This window comes from Ceratotherium simum, chromosome 1 (genome assembly GCF_057802395.1).
Source record: "Ceratotherium simum simum isolate JZ-2026a chromosome 1, ASM5780239v1, whole genome shotgun sequence".
Taxonomy (NCBI): domain Eukaryota; kingdom Metazoa; phylum Chordata; class Mammalia; order Perissodactyla; family Rhinocerotidae; genus Ceratotherium; species Ceratotherium simum.
This window is the reverse complement of record NC_141900.1, coordinates 1,909,429-1,934,798: the sequence shown is the minus strand read 5'-3', so window position 1 is coordinate 1,934,798 and position 25,370 is coordinate 1,909,429. Positions and strand designations below refer to the sequence as shown.

Here is a 25,370-nt window from a genome sequence, read left to right as displayed (position 1 = left end):
GGAGCCCCGTCCTCCCCTTCTATGGGATTGCTGCCCGCTGCAGCCACAAGCCCATCAGCCACCTCTGCCACTGTGGGGCTACTGCGGAAAGGGGCAAGCTCCTTTCAGGGGGACTCATTTGGGCTGGGAGCAGAACCAGATGATGTGGACCCCTGCACATGGGTTCCCGGCAGCATCCATCACTTGTGACATGCAGAATCGAGTCCTGCTTGTACTGGGCCCCAAGGTTGGGCAGCCTGGACCTTTGACCTTATCAGTGGGCAGTGACTGCCACGTGGGGCAGCTCTGTCCACACCAGGTGGGTTTTTCTCCAGGCGTGCTGCTCTGGGACAGCCCACACCTGTGGGCAGATGGGCAGCCTGAGCCCACCGCAGGCACCCTGGGAGGCAGGCTGCCCCGAACCGTCCAGGTGCACCGCCTGGCCCTGGCACTATGAGTGAGGCTGACTCAGGAGGGCATCTCTCCTAGGCACTGGGGAGGGGGATGATATTTCTGGCTTTAACTGAGTCAGATCAGTTAGACAGATGGAGAACTTCAAGGCAGCAGCGTCCGCTTGGGCCGCAGAGCCCTGTGAGCTCTGGCTGGGCAGGTGGACAAGATCAGCTGCCTCAGTGCCTTCTGGGCTCAGGGCCAAGGAGGGAAGCACAGGCAGCCGACCTTGCATTCCTGTGGCTTAGCCTCAGGCTCCTCTCCCCACCTCTCCTATGGTCTCCAGTCGGCTCTGAATTGGCTTTCTTTAGGAACTCAGATGGAATTACACTGTATCTTTTATTATTATTATTATTATTGAAATATACTTGACATACAATATTATATTAGTTTCAGGTGTACAACGTAGTGATTTGACATTTATATATATACGGAAAAGATCACCAGGACAAGTCTGGTAACCATGCATCACCATACAAGGTTATTACAATATTATTGATGACCTTCCATGCTATATATTACACTGTATCTTGAGCATTGCAGAGAGCCACAGGCCTCAGAAACAACAAAGCCTCCCCATTTCCTGCTCTGCTGAAGGAGAATCTGCACCAGAAAAGCATGGGTGGGGGGGACCTCATGCAGGAGCAGGGTCTCACAGGCCTCAGCAATTTCACAGAAAAAGGCAGCACCAGACCCCAAGCCGCCCCCAAGGTGGCATCAGGTCCCTGCATCAGGAGCTTCTGGCCAACATCTGAGGGAAAATAACGTGAATAAGCAGAAGGGGGAACAGAGATGTCCCATGTAACTCCAGGAGGCAGAACTAAGGTGGGAAGGGGGGAGTCCCAGGGAGAAAAATTCCAGGTCAATAAGCACAAAGGAATGTTCTAGCAGCCAGAGGTGTCCAAGGGAAGGGGCATCACTTCTGAAGGTGGCCAGGAGGGGGTGTCCAGGTGAGGCAGGATCTCGGAGGCAGGATGGGCACCACCCACGGGCCAACAGAGCCACCCAGATGGTCCATCTGACAGTTGCACACTGGGGGTCAGGAACCGTGCAGGTGCACCAGTCCCAAATAGCAAAGTTCCCATGCCACCCGGCGTCCCACAGGGAAACAGCTCACACTATGTGGCTCCAACAAAGAGACTTTACCCAAGGGACACTACAGTGGGGGGCAGTGAGGACACTACCAGGAGGGGGTGGGCGAGGACACTATGGGGAGGGGGTGGGTGAGGACACTACCGCGGGGAGCAGTGAGGACACTACAGTGGGGGGCAGTGAGGACACTACAGTGGGACGTAGGTGAGGACACTACAGCGGGGGGCAGGTGAGGACACTACCGGGAGTGGGTGGGCGAGGATATCCTCGGGGGGAGAACATCTGAGAGCTGGATGGACAGGTCCCCCTCCCACCCGCCCACATTCTCCTGGCGTGAAGCTCTCTGAGCCACTCGGAGCTCTGACATTCTGGGATTCTGGGGCCTCAGTCACTCCCTATCTATAAAATGGGTATGAGGGACTTGCCAGTCCCAAGAGACTGCAGTCTCTCTGAACACCCTGAAATAAAACAGGAAACTGCAGAAGCTGCATTACTCTTTACTCTGAGAAAGCACAGACGGTGTAGACAGAGCTCAGCCAGCATGTGAGCACACAGGACCCCACTGGAAGGGCACCTTGCTCACAGGGAGGCTGGTTAGGAAGGAGGCCTGTACCCACCGCACAGCCGGCCTCATGCTGGGCACCCCGCGCCCCCAGAGGAGCTCTGGCCCACCCTCACTCCAGCCCCTGGTTGTAGACACAGATAGCAGATCTGCAGGCTGTGCACAGCCCAACCCTCAGTATCCCAGCTTCTCTCATCCAGGGATGTGCATGGAGGACTCGGTCGGCCAGGAGGTCTCAGGGACTGCACAGCAGGGACCCACAAATGCCCTCAGCCCTGTCTTCCCCCACCCCCAGCTCAGGTGGGAGTGGGCTGACCAGGCCAGAAGTGGGGCTAGGGTGGGCGGTAGGATCAGGTTGGGAGGTGGGGTCAGGGCCTGGGGTGGGGTCAGGGCAAAAGGTGGGGTCAGGGCCAGGCCTGGGCTGGGGCCAGGAGGGACTCTCTGCTAAAGAATGGCCTAGAAACCCCCACAGCCTCAGCCCAGCCTGGCAGCACAGGCCCAGCAGCAGCGACTTGTGCCCAGCACGTAAGCTCCAGCCTCGGGACATTTTCTTCCACCAGCCCAAGGAAGAGCGAAGAGCTTGGGTGAGCAGCACGGGTCGGTGGCATCTGCTCAGAACTGATGGCTGAGTGGCGGTGGCCAAAGCTGTGTCCACAGGCTCTCCCGGCCCCCAGGACCTGTCTTCTCTCTCCGCCTAGCCAGGCCCTCACAGCAGCTGGTCAGTGCGTTTGCTGCGCCACACCACCAGGCCAGCCATGGCGACAGTCAACAGGACGGGCACAGCGATGAGTGGGATGAGAACCTCGTCCGGGGGATCCTGCCAGTGGGGCCTGTCCACCGTGCAGTTGGAGAAGAACTGCCTGTGGATGCCAGTGATGAGGCCCTGGGCCAGCGGGTTGGGCCAGTAGCAGCCCACCTTTGTGCTCTCCTCCTCGGTGCAGTTGGTGAAGCTGTCATAGTACCTGCAAAGGCAGAGCCGTGACTGCCCAGCCCCCTGAGGGAAGGGGGACGGGGCCCAGTCCTGCTTGGCCACCTGCTCTCTCCCATGTGGGAAGAGTGCACCCTCCTGCCGTGACCCCCATGGGGCCTGCTGGGCAGGGGTCCATCCTCTGGCCTCCTTGCCCTGAGGGTCTCCGGGTGTGATGACCCTGTCCCCTGTACCCTAGCACTTCCTACCTCTGGGTCTCAGCCCCACTGTCACCTGCACCTGAGCCACCTCCCCAACGCACACAACCATGTTCTACCCCACTTTGCAGGACCCCTCATCACGAATCCTCAATTCCTCCCGTGCCCCTGCCCCAGCAGACAATGACCTCTGCACAGATCCTGGTATCATCGAGCCCAACCCCTGGCACTCCCATCTTAAGGAAGAGGAAACTGAGCCCAGCAAGGAAACTCTAAGACCACGAGCTCCCCATCTATACCTCATGCCCACACCTGGGTCATCCACACCCGTGACAGGCTTCCTGTGAGGCCGTGAGCCCCCAGCGCCCAGGTCTGGGCCCAGCCCCCAGGCTCTCAGCACTTGTGCCTGGAGGACACATCAGGCCTGGCTTCTCCAAGGCCAAGGGGGGTGTGGGGTCACGGCCGCTGGGACCTGCAAGACCCTTGTCATCTAGGGCCCCTCTCTGGGCCCCAGGGGAGGAGGTCTCTCTGAGGCCAAGGGCCAGCTGCCTCCCAGTCAAGTCAGCCTACCCTCACTGACCAAGTGGTGGAGGGGTCCCCTGTGAGCCCAGCCCCGGCCCCCGCTGGACAGGACACTTGCAAGCGCCCCTCCTCCAGGGTCTCTCTGTCCGTGTCAGTCAAACCTGGGAAGGGCACTCAGAAAACCACCCCAGAGGTACTACGTCTGTCCAGCAGGAGGGCTCTGGACGCTCCTCAAAACTGACCAACAGACAGCTACCAGGACCCAAGTTCAGCCCAACAGCAGGCAGGCCCAGGATGCGATGAGCGGTCTCTGGAGGGGGTGGCTTAGGCTGGCAGTCACTTTCCAAGATGCTCTGAGGGGAGGACTGGACGACACCTGCCAAGGTGCACCAGGCCCGTCCACTGCCCGTGCTTCCCCACACCCGGCCGAGTGCTGCATGAAGGACAGGTGCAGGAAGGGGAGGGGCTCCTGCCTCCGCTCCCCCTGGGAACAGGGGCCTGGGGTGAGGCCGGCCGGTGGCTCTGCAGCCCACCTCCTCCCTCCAGTGCTGTCCCTGGAAGAGCAGCCTGGCCTGAGCCATCAACAGGAAGGAACTGCTTCCTGCAAGGAGCTTCCTGCACAGAATGCCATCTATGCCAGGACACCAGCTGGGAAACAGGGCCGCTCATCCACTCAGTCTACCTGGGATGGCCCTCTTGTGGCCCACCCCTCCTGGCAGTGCCAAGCAGCTTCCCAGTCCAGATGCTGGGATGCAGGTCAGGCACACACCTGTTCCTCCCTGCCCCTGTCAGGTAACGTGGCAAGGAAGAGCCCACACAAAGCAGAAGAGAGCCGGAAGCAAAGGGAACAGCCTGGTACCTGAGTCCAGAGCTGTGATGCGGCCCCTGGGACATGTCACATCCCAGGGCACCTCACCAGCCAGGTCCATAGGCAAACCCATCACCTCCTCAGACCCACCCCTCCCACAGGGCCCTGGACTCAATGACCTGCTACCCAGGAACCGTCTAACCTGACACCCCGCCAAAGCCTTCACCCCAGGGAGCTCCCATCCTGGGAGTTTGATGAGAGCCCGGTGCTCCCACTCCATATCTCCCGAGGCCTCCCAGCGTTCCCAAGAATGCCACCGTGACGCACACCAGGGCTCCTGGGGCTGAGGCCAGGCAGAGGGGGCCGGGGAAGCCCTGCTGCAGACAGCAAGCCCTCGGGGGCCAGCGAGTGGCATGTGACCCATGTGACCCACACACACAAAAGGCAGCACGGCATAGCTTAGGGCTGACCTGAAAGGCTTCCTCCAACCCCAGCTTGGCACTGACCATCTTCCTGACTTTAGCCACGTTACTTAGCCTCCCTGAGCCTCAGTTTCTCCACCTGTAAATGGGGTTCATAATACTCATCCAATAAGGTGGCTAAGAGGATGAAGTGAGGTGGTGTGTGTGCACCCCTGGCAAGTGCCTAGCACATGGTAGGCGCTCAGTGAGGTCTCAGGGCGAGCCTCCCGACTGCTAGGAGTGGGCAGAGCTGAGCACAGCACCCGCCTATGTGGATGGACTCATGGGGGCGACACGCAAAATGCCCACGCCTGGTGCTTCTCAAGAATGCTGGGAACTGGCTCCGTATTATAATAACAAATGTTTTCAGGATGAAAGTCATCGAAGGTTGGGCACCTGACAGGAGCTGCAGGCTGACTCGCACATCTGGCATCCTGCCATTCCCGGGGCTAGGAGGTAGACAAGGCAGGAATGCACATGTTTCCACACACAGCCCCCACCTGTTAACTCCCCAGCACTGACTCAGGCTGGAGACAAAACCAAGGTGTTCTTCACAAGGAAGCTGCTGTCTGCATGGCATCACAGAACCAGGGTCACAGCAGGGTCTGTTCTTCCCAAACATCCCTGGTCGCCCAGGCCTCCCCACGCCGCCACTTCGATCTGGCTCCAAGACCACTCTCCCTGCAGCTCTTGGGTTGCTGCACACAGGCTTAAAGATGCAGCCGCAGCCCAGATGGGAGAGGGAGGCACAGAGCCTGGAAGACATCCAAATCTCCCCCATCGGACTCCCTCTCCCACCAGGAAAAAGCTTTTCCAACTCGACGGGGGTGGTCATGGGCCCCTCACCTTCCTTCTAGTCCCTCCACTTGCAATTGCTCCCAGGTGATGCAGCGCTGCATTTGGAAATCCCGCTGGCAGCCAGCCCTTAACCCCAGCTGGCCGCAAGGCGGGGACAAGAGCTACAACCTCAGAAAGCATCAGGCGCCCAGAACATCGATTGCCGCTCCCCAACTGCTTTGGGGACAGGCTGCCTTCCACCCCTGGTGCTCGCTGCCCCAGGGACGCCTTCCCCCTCCCGCTTTGGCTGTGTGTCTCATGTTGTCCTTTTCCGTGGTTTTCTCCCTCGCCTTGGAGCACAGCCAGCACTGCTCCCTAAGAAAGGGTGCCCAGGAAACAAAAGGTGGAGATGGCAGGAAAGAGCAATCTAGGATTCTGAAGTCCTCCCCATGTCCTGGTTTCCAGGGCTGCTGTGGGGACACCCGAGGCCCCAATTCCTCATCTCCTGTGTAGAGCCCACTTTTGTTTCTCTGGACATGTAGACACATTTCGCTTTCACAGCTCGGCTACTTCCCAGCCCATGCCAGGCACCAGGTGAGCCCTCTCAGTCTGCAAATTCTCACCCCCACCCACGAAATGTCCCTGAATTTCCCCCTCCACCTCCCTGGTCCCACTAGAACTCCTGCCACCTGGGTGTCAGACCTGTTGTCTGGCTCTGCCCTCCTCCTGCTCCCAGCTCTCTGTCTTTCTGCTTCCTGGGAGATCTCCTCAGCATTCATCTCCCGACTCCTGTTTCGCGTCTCATTGCCTCACTTCTGAGGGTTCTTCCTTGGTTCTGGAGCTTCATCTCCTCCTCCACAGGCGAGCACCTGCCTCTCTAAAGTACTGATGGTGACGTTCGGGGTTTCCCTCCTGCTACACGGTCTCAGGTTGCCTGACTCTGTCTTGGCCCTCGTGTCAGAGCCCTTACTCAGATGTCCCTTCTTGGATGTTCATGGCTGGGAGGGAATCACGGCTGGTGGACGCTCAGGGCCTGGGGGAAAGGCCTGTCCCAGAGCTTCCCGGGCATCTGCTGGGCCCTCTGCAGGGAGCCCATAGCCACACCTCATTTCCTTAGGAAGGACGGCTCAGGCCCCCACCCTGAAGACCACCCTCCTGGAGCCAGTGGAAGGAGCAAGCAGGCACCAACTGCTTTCTCCACGTCTCCACTCTGGGGTACGGGGCCCACACTCACGTGGGTGGTGAGGCCCCAACCCTCAGTCTCAGCAGCAAACCTCAGTGTCGGGCTGGGCTTCAAAGGGGCCCCAGACCCCAGCTGCTTCTCAGACGGCTCCCCAGGTGCCCGTTCTTCCAGCCCAGGTCTTGGAGGCCTGTGTGGTATAAATCGGCTGCTCCTGGCTGCCCTTTCCCCAGGTGTGTGAGGTCAGTGCCCATCTGCTCTCCGACTCCCAGACGCCCCTCCTGGCCTCCCACTCCTGTCCTCCGGCCCTGGGGCCGCGTGTCTGTTCAATCTCCTCTCCAAGACTTTAGCGGATGACAGAGGACAGGAAGCTCCCACCTCATCCTCCCTGGCCCCCACACCTGTGTGTCCACTCTGGGCATGGGGTCGGGCCCCCTTCTCCAGAAGCTTCCTCACAGCTCACTGAGGACAAGAAGGAGCCTAGTCAAGCCTGAGCCCCCAGCACCCATTCCTAGCAGACGCAGGAATTATGCTCCATTTGGTTCAGCAAATGGTTCCCCCACACCGACTACATGCCAGGTACACACAGGGGCTGTGGACATGGACTCTGCCCCCAAGGAGCCACTGTCCACTGGGGAAATGGGCATACAAAGCTCTAGGACGGCCACTGGGGACAGAGAGCACAGGGACTCAGAGGGGAAAGGGCTGAAGTGGCTGAGCAGGCCCAGGGCTTCCTGGGAGGATGGGGACTCCAGGCAGGCACGGTGCATGGGACCCACCAGCAGAGCACCAGGGTGAGACAGGAGGTGGGGGGAAGGTGGTGCAGCCCATCAGTGATTTCCAAGGAGGCAAAAGGACATGTCGAGGCTTGATGCAAAGTGTGATCACAGGAGATAAAAACCTTAGAAGCTTCTAGAACATGGAGCCCTCTACAGTGAGGCATTGCCAGCACCAGGTAGAAACCAGTGGAATTCACTTTCTCTGGGGTCCACTGGCCCTGACCACAGACCCAGTCTTTGATGGTGCTGTAAGAAAGACCCCAAAATGACAATTTCCACCCAGCATGGGACCGTGAAGAAAGACAGGCACCCCAGGGCAGGGCACCAACCCCATTCAATAAGGGGAGTGGGTATCAGGGGTTTCCCAGAGAAACAACCACACTCAGAGGAGGGCAGACAGCCTGGGGCATTCAGTACGGAATTGCTAGACTATTCAGTGAGGGGGATGGGGGGATATAGGCTAGAAGGCAGCTTCAGAGCATGGGGAGCACAGACACTGAGGGAAGGGTGTGGGCAGGGGGTGGGCAAGGTGTGGGCAGGGCACGAGCAGGGCGTGGGCAGGTTGTGGGCAGGCTGTGGGCAGGGCATAGGTGGGCAGGCCCAGTGCCTGAGCAGTGACACTCACACAATGAACTCTGACAGGTTGCACCACTTCCAGGCGTCCACCTTGTGCATCATGTCTGCGAAGGCCTTCTCGCACCGGGGCAGCATCTCCAGCATGCGAGTCTCGTTGCAGCTGTCCACTGGGGCACACCCCCCTGGAGAGGGGACAGCCATGAGCACTCCACTGCTGGGAAGGCTTGGTTTACAGGCGTGACCCTTGAAGGCCCTCCTGCTGACGTTCCCCTACATGCAGCTGGGGTCTTCCTCCCTCATCCTGGCCTCCGTGTGACCTGGGAGGTTGACGCCAACGCAGAAAGGGAGACCCACATGGGAGTGTCCCACTGAGACAGGACCCAGAGGGGCCATGGCCTCCCCGTGGGATGTACAAGGAAGAAGGCAAGGGGAGGGCAGTGGGCAGGGAGACACGTGTCCCTGGGGGTGGGGGGGGGGCGAGGGCAGACAGGCTGCAATGTGGGTGGGGGAGGCAGAGGGGTCCTGGGCAATCAGGGCAGAGGCTCCACTGCTACTCAAGGGCTGAGGGTGCCTGCAGTGTGTCCCAAGAAGTTTCTGAGTCTGGTGACAGTCCAAGGCCTCAGGGGCAGCAGCAGAGGCCCTGTGGTGGTGAGGACCACCTGCCCTGTCAAAGCTGCCCCTCAGACTCCAGGAAGTCTGAGGCTGAGGTACTGTAGGGACCCGTGTTCCAGCAATGGGGGCCAGTCCTTTGGACGCTCTTGGGGTCTGGTGGGGCCCCTTCCCCAGGATTTCCCATCACCCCTCCTGACCTCTGCCACCAACAACCTGTCTGCTCCACCACCAGGAACGCCCACCTGTCTGTCCCTCAGGACCTGTCCACCCACCCTCCCTGGACACCTGATTTCCGGTCATGACCACCGGCTGGTAAACCCCTCCCTTGACCCTTGGCTTTGGCTCCCGTCATATAATCAAGAGAAAGCCCTGCTGTGACTGTCCTGCTATGTGTCCTGGTGTATGTGTATGTGTATATGCACGTCTATGTGTATGTGTGCATGTGTGTGTTATGTGAGTATGTACATCTATGTGTGTGGATGTGTCTGTTTGTGACGTGCATGTGTGTATCTGCCCTGCCATGTATATCGTGGTGTATGTGTGTATGTATGAGTGTATGCATAGCTATGTTTGTGTATGTGTGTACTGCCCTGCTGTGTCTGTCCTGATGTGTGTATGTGTGTGTTATACGTGATATGTATGTGTGCATCAATGTCTATGTGTGTGCATGTGCACCCTGCCCTGCTGTGTCTGTCCTGATGTGTGTATGTGTGCATTATACATGATATGTATGTGTGCATCAATGTCTATGTGTGTGCATGTGTACGCTACCCTGTAGTGTCTGTCTTGATGTGTGTATGTGTGCATTATACATGATATGTATGTGTACATCAATGTCTATGTGTGTGCATGTGTACAGTGCCCTATCGTGTCTGTCCTCATGTGTGTATGTGTGCATTATACATGATATGTATGTGTGCATCAATGTCTATGTGTGTGTATGTGTACCCTGCCCTGCTGTGTCTGTCCTGATGTGTGTATGTGTGCATTATACATGATATGTATGTGTACATCAATGTCCATGTGTGTGTATGTGTACACTGTCCTGCTGTATCTGTCCCAATGTGTGTATGTGTGCGTTATACATGATATGTATGTGTGCATCAATGTCTATGTGTGTGTATGTGTACCCTGCTCTGCCATGTGTGTCCTGGCAGATGGTGCTGGGATATAAAAGAAACCACAGGGACGCAAACAGGAGCAAGGCCCAAGCCCCAGAACTGGGCACACCTGGGCTCATACCCAAGCTTCATTGTTCACCGGCTGGACCTCAGTTTCCAGCTTGATCTGAAAAATAGGGGAAACAGACCAGGCCTCACAAGGGGGTTGTGCTGACTAGAATTAGTCATGTGCCCACAGAGGCTCCCATAATCATGGTGTTGTTACTGTAGGTCAAGGCCAGCGTCCTGTCTCTCCCAGAACAGCCACTTTCCAGCCTCCGATCGCCCTCCATGGTTTCTTGCACTTGGAATGCCCCTCACCCTCATGTTCACCTGTTCCATCAGCACACCTGCAGGCTGGCTTGTCTGAAAGCCCACAAAGCCTGATTCCACCCTGGAGACAGGCTCTGTCCCACTCTGGGCCACAGCCCCTCTGTCTGAGCCCTGGGGGCACTTGCCTCTCTCCACAGAACAACCAGGTGCTCATTTCTGTGGCTGCAGCATGGGCCTCCCTGAAGGTCTCCACATGACACCACCATTGCAGCCCTCAGGAAACTGCCATAATCAACTTTCCAAGGAAGAAGAGCAGCTCACAGCCAAAAACCAACTAAGTATAACCTCAACAGAAAGACCTTCTGGAATGGCAGTGAGAGGAGCTCGTCCCAAAGGGAACATCAAATAGACACCATTATTCAAGAAAATCTACTCCATCTCATAAGAACAGTGAGAGTCTGTGACATTTGAGCCACGACCTGCTGCCATCCCCCCACCTCCAGTCATGGAGCGCTACTCCAGGTGGATGCAACCTCAAGAGGGGGTGGTCCTCTCTGCCCCAGCTCCCAGTCTAGGGCCACATTTCACCTGGAGGGACAGGCCTCCAGCATTTCTCATTCCCCAAGCTCTGGGTTGCAGGAGCTCTACAACTGGGGAGGCAGGAGAAGTGGGGCTCCTTTCCCTACCCAGCCCCACTTCCAGGTGGATCCTCTACCTCAGACCAAGAATTCTGGGGCCCCGATCACCCCACCCCAGCTCACTGATAGGGCAGAGGCTCCACGCTGGGAGAAGCAAGCCAAGAACACCAGGAATTACAATCCGACAGAGCCCACTCATAGGGTGGGGGGGTCACTCTGCTGGAAGTAGGCCACTGTCCCACCCCCAGGTCCACTACAGCGGCACAGGGTTCCTGCCGGTGGAGAGGTGGGCCATCAGGACAAACAAATATCTCCACAGCTCTGGCAGAGGAGACTGGCTTTACTTGGAACAGAGCAGGATAGACCAAGCAGAGGTTGAACAGAGAGAGCCAGGAAAAGAGACAACCAAGAAGATCCCTCTTGGGGTCACATTTGTCCCTGGAGGTCCTGAGGGCTGTGTGCAGACACCAGCCTGCATTCACTCAGAAGCACTCAGAGCAGGGCATGAGGAAGAGGCGAAAGCACTCCCCATGCCAAACTCAGCTCCACCAGCAAAGGGGGGAAGGCTGCCTAGCTCTGGGCGCTTCAGCACAACTTGTGCATGAGCACTGACTGAGCCAGGTCTACTCTGATCCAGGGCAGAATCCTAGGAAGCCTGGCACAAAAATAAAGTGACAATTATCCCAGGCCTGTGAGACTGTGCATATGCCCAAGGCTGTGCCCCTCGAGTGGCTGAAGAGGGAACTTCCAAGCTACCAGTCCCTGGCAAAACTTGGAGCAAAATGGTAAACTCCCTGAACTATGAAATCAGTCTCCAAACTATACATATAACTAACTATAACAGGTGACATCTAACTGGCCAAGGGGAGAGTGGAGCACAACCTTTAACCACGAAGTGGTGTGTGCCAACCTAGGAGTCAAACTAAAAGACTTTTTTTTAAGGGAAAAAAATCTGAGCCAGGATCTCATAAACTTCACATTGTGGGAGAAACAGACTTACAGATTTAGACACTTAACAAACAAACAAACAAACAAAACAATGACAAGTACCACAGAGAACCAGTGCCCAGGGTTTCTACAATATCTTATCTAAAATGTCCAGTTTCAACAAAAAAAAATTATGAGACATGGAAAGAAACAGGAAAGTGTGACCCATATAAGGGGACAAAAGCTGCCTTTGAGGAGGTCCAAATGATGGCCTTCACAGTAAACAACTTCAGAGTACTTAATATAAATATGTTCAAAAACCAAGAGAAACCACATCTAAAGAGGTAAAGGAAGGTATGATGACAATGTCTAATCAAATAAAGAACATCAATAAACAGATACAAATTATTAAAAAAAGAACCAAATGGAAATTCTGGAATTGAAAGTACAATAATTGAAATTAAAAATTCACTAGAGGAACCCAAGAGTAGATTTGAGTTGGCAGAAGAAAAAATCAGCAAGCTTGAAGATATATCAATAGAGATTATGTGATAGGAAGAACAGAAAGAAAAAAAGAATAAAGAAAAATTAACAACAGAACCTCAGAAATGTGTAGGACATCATTAAATGTGCCAACGTACATGTAATGAGAGTACCAGAAAGAGAGGAGAGAGAAAAAGGAGCAGAAAAAATAACCAAAAAATAATAATAATGGCTGAAAACACCCCTAATTTGATGAAAAACTTTAATCTACACCTCCAAGAAGCTCTATAAACCCAAGAAGGATAAACAGAAAGAGACCCACACCGACATGCACCATCCTAAAAATGTTGAAAGACCAAAAAAACCTTGAAAACAGCAAGAGAAAAAAGATTCATATGAGGAGACCCCAATGTGATTGAGAGCTGACTTCTCATAAGAAACAATGGAGGCCAGAAGGAGTGGGATGATATACTCAAAGTGCTGGAAAAAACTATCGTCAATCAACAATCTTCTATCCAGCAAAATTATCTTTCAAAAATGAAGGTGAAATAAATATATTCCCAGATAAACAAAGCAATACCATTGCTAGCAGACCAACCTTATAAGAAATAGTAAAGGGAGTTCTTTGGGTTGATAGGAAGTGACACCAGACAGTAATTTGAATGCACGTGAAAAAAACAGAGTGCCAGTCAGGGTACTTATGCAATTATGAAACACAGATTAAAGACAAACTTCTTCTCATTTCTTTTCTTTTTGTTTTTTTCTGTGAGGAAGATCAGCCCTGAAGTAACATCCATGCTAATCCTCCTCTTTTTGCTGAGGAAGACCGGCTCTAAGATAACATCTATTGCCAATCCTCCTCCTTTTTTTTGTCCCCCAAAGCCCCAGTAGATAGTTGTATGTCATAGTTGCACATCCTTCTAGTTGCTGTATGTGGGACGTGGCCTCAGCATGGCCGGAGAAGTGGTGCGTCGGTGCACACCCAGGATCCGAACCCGGGCCACCAGTAGCGGAGCACACGCACTTAACTGCTAAGCCACGGGGCCGGCCCCTTCATTTCTTTTCTCAACTGATTTTAAAAGTATTTTATAAAACAATATGTAAATGATAGCATGGTTGGTACTACACCAACACATGTAAATGTAATACTTTCTTTACAATAACAGCACAAAAGAGATGGGTGGGAGGGAAGATGTACTGAAGTGAGGTTATAACTTCAATACACAAGATGAGTGAAGACAACCAGAAACAGAAAATAAGAAGGTTACTCTAACAAACACTATAAATATATACTTGCTCTCCTTTCTTTTGTCAGCTTATTTTAAAAACATAAAATGGTATAAAGTAATAATTTTAACAATGTGTTGTTGGGTTTGTGACATGTACAAACATATAGATGTAATATGTATAACAATGATGGCACAAAAAGACGAGGGAGGAATAGAGAGACACAGGAATAACATGTCTGTATCTCACAGCAGTTACGTTAGCATAAACCTGAAGAAGATTCTGATAGGTAAATGTATACAGAAAGCTGTAGAGCAACCGCTAATAAAAGAAATCAGAAAACACAGTGAAAAAAAAATCATTAAAGGAATTAAAATGTTCCACTACAAGATACTCACTTAAGGAAAAAGCAGCAAAAGAGGAACAAAAAAAACAAAAAGGACATGAGACTTTTTTTTTAAAGTCTTAGTGGATTTAAAAGGATTTAAATCCTTTAAGCATGTCCTCCGGCCACAAGAGAATAAAATAAGAAATCAAAAACAGACAGAACTTTGGGAAATTCACAGGTATGTAAAAACAAACAATACATTCCTAAATAACCAATGGGCCAAAGAAGATTTCACAAGGGCAATTAGATAATACTTTGAGATGAAGGAAAACGAAGACACAACATACCAAAACCTAAGTGACGCAGCTAAAGCAGTGCTTAGAGAAAAATTTATAGTGTGAACACCTATATCAAAAAAGAAGATCTCAAATCAGTTACCTCATCTTCCACCTGAAGACACTGGAAAAAGAAGAGCAAACTAAGCCTAAATAGAACAGAAGGAAGTAAAAAATAAAGATTGGAGGAGAAATTAATGAAATAGAGAGTAGAAAAATAATAGCGAAAGTCAACAAATCCAAAGGTTGGATCTTTTAAAAGATAAACAAGAATTGACAAACACTTAGCTAACCTGACTAGGAAAAAAAAAGAGAAGATTCACATTACTAAATCAGGAATGAAAGAGGGGACATCACCACTGACCTTACAGAAATAAAAAAGCAAGATTATAAGTGAGTACTACGAACAACTTTATGCCAACCAATTAGGTCATGTAGATGAAATGGACAAATTCCTAGTAAGACACTTATTAAGGGTTGAATTGTGTCCCCCGAAAAGTGTGTACTCCAGAGTGTAACCTCATTTGGAGATAGTTTCTTTACAGAGGTAATCAAGTTACAATGAGGTCATTAGGATGGGCCCTAATCCAATATGACTTGTGTCCTTATACAAGAGGAAATTTGGACACATACAGACACACACAGAGGGAAGACAATTGAATACACACAGGGAGAATATGACCATGTGAAGATGGAGGCAGAGGCTAGAATTACAGTGCCATAGTCAAAGAATGCCTGGGACCACCAGAAACTAGGAAGAGGTCAGAAAAGGTACACAGCACTGCAAACACTTTGATTTTGGACTTCATTCCAGAACAGTGACAGAATAAATTTCTGTCATTTTAAGCTTCCCAGTTTGTGGTTCTTTGTTATGACAGCCCTAGGAAACTATTAAAGATACAAACTACTAAAACTGACTCACGAAGAAACAGAAAATCTAAATAGACATATAATAAGTAAAGATATTGAATTAGCAATTTTAAAACTTCCCACAAAGAGAGTCCCAGGCCCAGATGGTTTCACTGGTGAATCCTACAAACATTTAAAGAAGAATTAATAGAAATAACTCACAAACTCTTCCAGAAAATAGAAGAGTAGGCAACACTTCCCACTTTCCAATTCATTCTATGAGGCCATTATCACACTGGTACGAAACCCTGATACCAAAACCAGACAAAGAAATCACAGGGAAAGAAAACTACACAGCGATATCTCTAATGAACAGAGATGCAAAAATCTTGAATAAATACTAGCAAACTGAATTCAGCAACAAATAAAAAGGATTATACACCATAACCAAGTGGGATTTGTCCAAGTGGTTCAACATACAAAAATCAATCAATGCAATACACTACATCAATAGAATAAAGAGGGGAAACCAGAATATCATCTCAGTTGATGCAGAAAAAGCATCTGACAAAATCCAATGCCCTTTCATGATTAAAAAACACTCAATAAAATAGAAAAAGAATGAAATTTCCTAAGCATGATAAGGACTTTTATGATAAACCCACAGCTAACAATATACTCAATAGTGAAAGACTGAAAGATTTTTGCCTAAGATCAGGAAAAAGACAATGATGCCTGCTTTTACCACTTCTATTCAGCTTAGTACTAGAAGTTCGATCCAGAGAAATCAGGCAAGAAAAAGAAATAAAAGGTATCCAAATTGGAAAGGAAGAAGTAAACTATCTCTATTTACAGATAACATTATCTTATACGTAGAAAACCCTAAGGAATCTACCAAAAAAACTATTAGAGCTAATAAACAAATTTAGAAAAGTTTCAGATACAAAATCAACACAAAAAAATAAGTTGCATTTTTATATACCAGCAATGAGTAATGTAAAAATATTACGAAGACAATTCCAATTATAATACAATCAAAAAGAATAAAATTCTCAGTAATAAATTTGACCCAACAGTGTAAAACTTGTACTCTAAAAACTAAAAGAAAATTATATAAGGAAATTAAAGAGGATCTAAATAAATGGAAAGACATCCCATGTTCATGCATGGGAACATTTAATATTGTTAAGATGTCAATGCTACCTAAAGTGATCTACAGATTCAGCTTGATCCCTACCAAAATCACAGTTGGCCCCTTGCAGTAACTGATATGCTGGCCCTAAAATTTATATAGAAATGCTCCAAAATAGCCAAAACAATCTGAAAAAAAAGAACAAATTTGTGGGACTCACACACTATAATTTCACAACTTACAATAAAGCTGCAGCAATTAAGACAGTGTGGCACTGTTAAAAAGGTAGACACGTAGATCAATGGAATAAAGTTGAGAGTTCAAGAATAAACCTTTTTATTTAGAATAAAATTATTTTCTACAAGTGCACCAAGATAATTCACTAGGAAAAGAACACTGTTTTCAACAGATGGTAATGGAACAACTGGATATACACACACAAGAGAATAGTTAGACCCCTTCCTCACACTATAAACAAAAATTAACTCAAAATGTATAGTAGATCTAAATGTAGGAGCTGAACTATCAAACTCTTAGAAAAAAATACTAGCAACAAAAGAAAAAATACACAAATTGGACTGCATCAAATTTTCTAAACTTTTGTGCTTCAAAAGATACCATCAAGAGAGTGAAAAGACAATCCCCAGAATTGGAGAAAATGTACAAAAATCATACTTCTGATAAAAGACTTGCATCTAGATTAAAAAGAACTTTTACAACTCCATAAAAAGAGAGAAATAACCCATTTAAAAATAGGCAAAGGATCTGAATAGATATTTATCCAAAGATATACACAAATGGCCAATAAGCACATGAGAAGTAATTAACATCATTAGCCATCAGGGAAATGCAAGTCAAAACCACAATTAGACATCACTTCACGTCCACCAGAATGGCTATCATCAAATACTAGAAGTGTTGGTGAGGATGTGGAGAAACTGGAACCCTCATACATTGCTGGTGAGAATGTAAAATGATGCAGTCACGTTGGAAAATAGCTTTGCAGTTTCTCAAAATGTTAAACAGAATTACCAAATGACCCCACAATTCCACTCCTAGATATAGACCACATATGTTCAGACAAAAACTTGTACAACGATATTCATAGCAGCGTTATCCATAATAGCCAAAGATGGAAGCAACTCAAATGTCCATCAAGTGGTAAATGAATAAACAAAATGTAGTATATCCTTATAATAGAATATTGTTTTTCAGTAAAAAAAGAAGTACTGATACATGCTACAGTAAACAACATGTTAAGTGAAAGATACCAGTCACAAAATAACACATATTGTATGATTCCATTTACATGAAATCTACAGAATAGGCAAAACTTATAGGCAGAGCACAGACTAGTGGTTGCTTAAGGCGAAGGAGGCTGGGGGAATGGGGCATGACTGCTAATGGGTAGGGAATTTATTTTGGGGTGATGAAAATGTTCTCAAATTGATTGTGGTGATGGTTGTGTGGGAGATCAAGATTTGGCCACCCTGAAATATATCTCTTTACCTTGATTGCTTTCTCTGACAGACATTTGACCTCCCCCACTAACTGCCTCAGGAATTTGACATAGTAACTCCTTCCTGGAACAGATCTTCTATCTGATGGCTGTAATATAATGTAAAATAGATGTTACAATAGGAAAGGCACCAACAAGCTCATCTTATCAGAAGTTCCGTCTCTCTGGCCACATTCTCTGGATGGCCCTGTGAGGAGTTGCCAGACAAACATTTACATTTATAAAGGAAATCTCCATTTGTAAAGGTATCTCCCCCTCTGTATTGGGAAGAGGGGAGATGACCTCATTTCTAGAAACTTATCAATGTGGAAGGTGAGGCCTTAAATCTGCATAATAACCTTACTGTTGTTTACAGTGCTTTAGCGGTAGTCTCCTGTGACTGACTCCCCCCACCCCCAACATCCTCCTTTGTCGTTAGCTGAACATGGTATTTAAGACAAGAATTTCTGCTATTGTGTTGAGAAACGCAGTGTCCCTGGTTTCTCCCATGTATACATGTTATTAAACTTGGTATTATTTTCTCCTGCTAACCTGTCTTGTTAATTATTTGGCCAGCCATAAGAACCTTAAGGGAAGGGGCAGAGGGGGATTCTCCCTCTTCCCCAACAGTTTCAAAACTCTGTGAATATACTAAAGAACACTGAACTGTGTACTTTAACTGAGTGAATGTGTGGTATGCGAATTTTATCTCAAAAAGCTTTATTAAAAAATAAAAACTTTTCAAACATTCAAAAGTTGAAAGAAAGTATCACTAGTACGCTCAAACTTCAAGTAATATTTAAGGGTGTCCTTCTGGGAGAAGGAAAATAATATCAGAAGTAAATACAGATCTTCACAAAGGAATGAAGAGCACTAGAAATTGTAACTATGTGAGTAAATACATAAAATTTGTTTCTCAATATCTAAATATCTTTAAAAGATAACCAACTGTGAAAACAAAAATAATAATGTATTTATAACAAAAATAATAATGTATTTATAACTTAAGTTTAAGTAAAATGTATGACAGAAATAGCATAAATGTCAGAAATGGAAGGTTCTTATGCTACACATGAATTGTTATAATATCACTTAAAGATACACTGTGATAAGTTAAAGATATATACCACAAACCCTAAATCAACCACTAAAGTAGCCAAAAAAAAGAGGAATTACAGCCAATTAGCTCAAAAAAAAAGACACAGCTAAAATGGAACAATAAGAAAAAAATACTAAGTCCAAAAGAAGGCAGAAAACGAGAGGAAAGGGGAAAAAAAGTGATGGTATGATGACAGATTTAAACCTAACCATATCAATTAATAATCAGATTGAAAGTAAATGGTCTAAGAACCCCAATTAAGAAGCAAAGATTGTTAGATGAGATCGAAAAGCAAGACCCAATCAGAGGCTGCTTAGAAGAATCCTACTTTAAAAAGACTCAAATAGATTCAAAGTAAAAGGGAAAAGATATACCATGCTACCACTAATCAAAAGAAAGGTGTCCCGTATATTAATACTGGACAAAGTATATTTCAGAGCAAAGAATATTACCAGAAATAAAGAGGGTCTTTTCATAACAATAAAGGGCTCAATTCATCAAGAGGACATAGCAACACTAAACATGTATGCAGCTGATAACAGAGCATCATAATACACAAAGCAAAAATGGATAGCACTGCAGGGAGAAAATGACAGATGCAAAATTATAGTTGGAGAAGCCAATACTCCTCTGTCAATAATTTACAGAACAATAGACAAAAAATCAATAAGATTATAGAAAACTTGAACAGTGGAGGTGTACAGGGTACAGACAGGAGACCAGTGGAGCCAGGGTGGACATGTATAGTTGGGGGAAAATGGGAAAAATTGATGTTGGAAGGTGGACCCAGAGCCAGACTGGTGCAGGTGCACAGGCCTTCTGAGTTTATTTAAAGGCTAATAGCAGGCAGAGGTGAGTTTTCAACCTCAGCACTCCCTGGGCCTAAACTAGGCCTCAGAGATTTCAAATCATGGGATCCCAGGCAAGCAGCAGCCAAGACAGAAGCCGACACCCTTTCAAGAGAAGCCTTGCTATCTCTGCAGGAAGGAAGGGCAACATCATTCCAAAGTTGAACCACATCAGCCACCAGATGCCTGGCCCAGCTCCCTGATTTGCTGTGTGGCTCTGGGCAGGCCCCTTCACCTTTCTGGGCCTTTGTCTCTCCGTTAATAAAGAGGAATGATTCTGATTCTGGGTGTTTTCACTAGTAGTCATGCACCTGTGAAATCTCTTTCAACTTGTCACCATGTGGCCCCAACCACCTAATCGAGCCACTGCTGCCCACAGCCGGCTGTTGCCCCACCCACACACTGCTCTGCCAGGACCCTCTGGCTGCCCACCCTCCTCCACAGATCAGACTGTCCCTCGTCACCACAGCCCTCTTTCCAGGCTGCAGCAGCTCCAGCTTCTGCGCTCCCCAGGCTGTTGATTCAGTTCTATTTTAATATAGCTCTCAACTCTGAAGTCTTTGAAGGAAACAATAATTGTAATAAAAGCCTTTTGAAGGCAGAACAAAGCCATTCCTCTCTGAGGCTGGTGCGGAGCACCGTGAATGAGCCTACCCCTCCGTCTCACCCAGCCAGGGAGCTCTGGAGCTAGAAGGCTCCATTCCAGCCCCGACTCAGCCCAACCACGTGAGGTAGAATGACGGGCCGACTGGGCTGCACACCACACTTGCCCAGCCCATTGCACGGGAGTCTCCGGGGTGGGGACCCAGAATTCATATTTGTTTAACACGTCCCCCTCTCCCCACCCCCGGGTGATTCCATGTGATGCAGAGACTGAGAGAAAGTGCTGGAAAGCAACGCTTGTCCACATGATGTGCACACAAGTCACTTGGAAATCTTGTTCAATGCAGGCCTGGGGCACCAAGACGCTACTCCCTGACAAGCTCCAGGTGGTGAAGGCCCAGTGACCACACTCGGAGGAGGAAAGAGCCGAAACCAGGAGTCAGCCTCCCTTTCCCTATTGGAAATGGAACCCTGACCCCTGCCTGGCAGCTCCTTGCCCCACTTCCTTCCCCTTCAGTCCTGACCAACGTCCACTGAGTGCCCTGTCCTGTGTGAGACCGAGCCCCAGGGCAGCCTGACAGGACAGGGACTTAAAAGACAGGACCACTGTGGCCAGGGAGGGGCATCCACCTGCTCAGTAACGCGGTAGGGGACCACACCCAGGCCACATGACCCCAGAGCTGCTCCCAGTTACACATCACCCCACTCCCATCTCAGTTTGCATGCAGATCACTCAGCCTTGTGCAGGCCTACCTCCCTGCAGTGGGCCCTCCCAGCAAGAGCCCCCCCACCCCCATTCCCTTCTTTCTCTCCCAGCAGGCATTTCTGAGCAAATCGGAGGCTGGGCTCTGCACCGTGTCTGGGGTACAGATCGGCACCTATCCTGGGGAGCCCTGGAAAAGTATCATGCCTTCTGCCCTCATCCTCAGTTTAAAGTGTAAAGGCCCAAAGGAAAAACAACTTTCCCACAGCCAAACATGGAGTCAGCATGAGCAGGGGTGTGCCCCGGGCAGGTGATCCTCCCTCCACCACCCTGCCCAGCTGCATCTGCCCAGCCTGCTGGCAGAAAGGTAGCCCTGCATCCAAGGCCATGCAGGCCTGGCATCAATGACTCTGGGAGCACAGGCTCTCGGGGGTGCAGGGAGACAGATGATGAGGAAGGCAGCCGATGCTCCTTTCTCCCATTGCTACCCTGTTCCAAAGGCATCTTTCCCTGCAGCTCACCAAGGGGCTCTGAAAGTCCACCTAGCACTCTCCATGTCCATCCCTTTGTGTCCCTCCCTGGGCCTGGCCTTGTCATTCCTTGACAGGACGGTCTTAGCATCCTATGCGGGTCTCCTGAGCAGCACCACCACCCACACGAGCATGAGCCAGGCAAGTCCCACACTGTCACCCCCTGCTAGCTGCTGCCATGAATCCCAGCCATGGTCATCTGGACCTGGCCTATCTAGACCACCTGGACCCCTGGACCTGGACCTCCTGGACCTGAACGCCCTAGACTTGAATCCCCTGGACCCCTTCAGCCTGCCCAGTCACCACCTGTCAGATCACTCAGACCCAGTCAAGTGCTTCCTCCTCTTCTCCCTCCCCGTGAACCCCCTTTTCCCTCTCCCTTCCTCCTCGTTCCTCCTGGACCAGAATCTCCATGTGCCCCAGAATCTCCACCTTCCCAGTGCAGCAGGGGTTTTTCCAGGGCTGGCTGAGGATGTGCCATCAAGGACCACGGGATGCTGTAAGGATGCCCAGAGACAGTGCCAACCCTGGGCCTGCACTAGGCAGGCACCATGGCACACCTGTCGGACCAACCACAAGTGCCCTGGAGTGGGGGGCCCGTTCCAGCACCTTTTCCAATGCACACTCAGCTTAAGGGGCTCCCAGCAAAACCCAACAACCTACCCAGCATTATAACAGTGGGGTAAAGACACAGATTTCTGACAACACCAAGAAAGTGCATTACTGCCACTCAAGCTAAGGCTGTATTAGTAAGGTCTCAGGAATTAAATCAAAATAGAAAACTATTTTACTTGGTTCCATCAGGGAAACAAAGAAAATGCAGGACTGAGTTTCTTTTGTCTCGGGGACTTCCAGACTCCGGGAGATGATAAACAGTCAAACAGATGCATTTCCGAGAGAAAGGCCTTTTATGGCCAGTCATTTGGAAATGAAATACAGCAGCTCTCACCTTCCTTAGACGGAAATGAGCAGCAACCAGACCGCAGAGTCACCAGGCTCTGCAGCAGTGGGCCATGGCCAGTCTAGCCTCTGGAGGTTGTGGTTTCTAGAAGGTTCTGCCCCAGTCCCTGTGGTCTGGGCAGTTCCCTCCCCACTCTGGACCTCAGTTTCCATATCTATAAAATGAGGAGTGGGGTCAGAGGACCTCCAAGCCACCTCTTGGCCAGCCACTTCCTTGCAGTCACTGTGCCGCTGGGGTATTTGACATCCAGCCACACCTGGGCCCACCTGAGTCCATAGAATCCAATGTGACAGGAGGTGGCTCAGCATCAGGACAGCAATATTACTCTTACTACTGATAAAAACAGTGGCAGTGCCACGTTCACATACACACACACACACGGGCACTCTATCTGGGGGTGCTGTAAGTAAGCCCCAGGAGCCCAGTTGCTGGCAGATTCACATGCCCACAGGACGTGTGTTAGGCACTGGAGGGTGCTTTCCCATACACCCCTTTGTTTAAGTGTGCAGCCTTTCATGCCACACTCCCACGCCCAGCATAGGGTTACGGAGACTGAACTGATAAAATCAAACTGACGGTTACAACAGTTCTTTACGTGTTGCTATTCCTGCATCCACACTGCAATTGGGGAAACTGAGGCTAGGGGCCAGTAAGTGCCTCCAACCTTGAGGTTAAGAACTTGCAAAGGGAGGCGCCTACGGTTCGTGCCCAGACCTGAGGGTCCAGTCGAGAGCTGGGCACAGAGGTGGAGCCCGGCTGAGTGGACTTCTGCTGGACCTCACTACCCCAGGGCCCTGCATAGTGGCAACTGCTTCTGAATTAGGGTTTGGAATTTTCAAAGAAGCCCTCGAGGCCAGCACCTTCCCTGCTGGGGAGCCAGTCCTTGATGGGCCTCTGTGGTCAATAGTAACCAGTCCCCCTGCTAGCCCTGCTCCTTGGGTGGCCAGGCCCCCCTCTCTGCACAGCCCAGAGGCAGCTCAGGGTTGGCAGGGTGTCAGCATCCAGAACACAGACAGTCAGCAGCCCTGAGACCCTCCTTCTAGATGCAGCAGCCTCCAAGGCTGATGCGGCCCCAGTTCCACCTCTGACAAATCAGCCTGTGACCATGAGGAGGTTTTGCCTCTCCCTGCATCTCCCTCACTCAGTCGGCAGCCAATTCCTGAGGCCTTCACTCTGAACGGGCCAGCACTGGCCTGGTTCTGCTGAGAGGCCGACCTGGCCTCACCCTGGCCGGGGAGCCTGAGCCTATGCTCTGTGGGAGGGGGCAATGGGACCAACAAGACAGGACGAGGTGGCCCTGCGGAACTGCAATGTGAGCCCAGGATTATTAATGCAAAAGATTTCTGCACAGCGTCTGCCTTTGGTCCTTCTCAATTCCACGTTGGAGGTAGGTGAGGAAAGCCTCAGCCTCCCTCGGGACAAATTAAAGGCTTCTCCTTCCATTACAGGACCAAAATCTCCAACCCAGGGACCCTGCATTTGAAGCTTGCTGAAATCCCACATCAGCGCGCTCCTGACTTCTGGACGCCACACAAACATCCACTCTGGACCAAGAAATAAAGCCCCGCTTTCTCCACCTAGACATCTCCACAGAAGGGGAACCCAGAGCTCGGGATAGCAATGGGCTGATCCAGCCTTTTCCCATCTCCATAACCAAATTCCAAGTCATCAAAGCTGACAAAGATATTGCCCACATGCCCAACTTCGCATCTTACAGCCAGGGAAACTGGGGCCAGCAAGGGCAAGAGAGCATCCCAGAGGACCCAGGGATGGTAGCCCCCAAGCACAGCCCTGAGCGCCCTGACCCCCAGGCCAGCTTTCCCTCCCAGAGCCAGCCAGGCTCAACTCCCAGCCTCAGCAAGTCTCCCACGGAGCCCTCCCCAAACACGCACACCCACTTACTTGTTCTTGGATGTTCTCTTTAGTAAGATTTTTCAAAACAAGCTTTTAATTCAATCCATTCCCAATTTGTGAGCAATGTGTCTTCCCTGGAGTTGTCTTTTCTTGCTCGAGAAGAGGTCTAGGAGGAGAAGTCTCAGAGAGCTGCTCCCTGCCTCCTCCTGCCAGCCACCCCAGACACATGCACACACGCATGTGCATACAACTCACACACACTCACACACCTGTGCGCACACACACTCACATACACACACTGCAGGGCTGTCCTCGGGAGGACAAGCACAGCAGGGAAGGTCCAGCCCTACCCGGTTCTGGATTCCTCTCATCTACACCTCAGCGCGTGGTGCGCACGCACGAGCCCTGGGACCCGGGACTGGGAGCTCACTACCTCACGGGGAGGAGAGAGCCAGACCTGCCCCACCTCCGCCCGCTCGGAGTGTCGCGCTGGCAGGGTGTCCCCAGCCCGGGGGCAGGGAAGCCGGGGACATCGCAGCTGGGAGAGGCAGGCGCGGCCCGAGCCCGCTGGCCAGGCAGCGCCCGCAAGAGACCCCGCTCCTCCCTTCCCGTCGCCGTCAGCTCCTCCGGGGAGAGAGCAGGTCGAAGACCCTCCCGCGGAGCCTGGGGTCGGCACCCGGGTCACCCCTCGCCCCTCCGGAGCGAGGCGCACCGGGCTCGCCGGGGTCAGTGCAGGGCAGGAGGTGCAGCCAGGAGCGGGTGCGGGAAGGCGAGGGCCGCGTGGGTCCCCGTGGCCCCTGACGAGGTTGGGCGCCCCGGTGCAGGACCCCGCGTCCCCTTACCCCAGAGCAGCACCAGCAGCAGCGAGAGAAGTTGCAGGCGCCAAAGCACTCGCGTCTCCATAGCTGGCCGCCTGGGGCGCGCTGTTCGGCGGGATCCCGGCTGGGTGCGCTGGGGGCGCCCGGGGACGGAGCCCAGGCGGGGGTGGGGCCACGGAGA

The 25,370-nt window shown here is 50.7% G+C and overlaps 1 protein-coding gene across 1 annotated transcript; it reads right to left on the bottom strand.

Annotated features, from left to right (window-relative positions):
- Window positions 1–749: 749 nt before the first annotated feature.
- Window positions 750–25,370, bottom strand: RAMP3 (receptor activity modifying protein 3). Its single transcript, XM_004438347.3, has 3 exons — window positions 25,214–25,370; window positions 8,361–8,493; window positions 750–3,045 (listed from the first exon to the last, which is right to left on the bottom strand). The coding sequence occupies exons 1-3, from the start codon at window positions 25,272–25,274 to the stop codon at window positions 2,790–2,792; spliced, it is 450 nt and encodes a 149-aa protein (XP_004438404.2). The 5' UTR covers window positions 25,275–25,370; the 3' UTR covers window positions 750–2,789.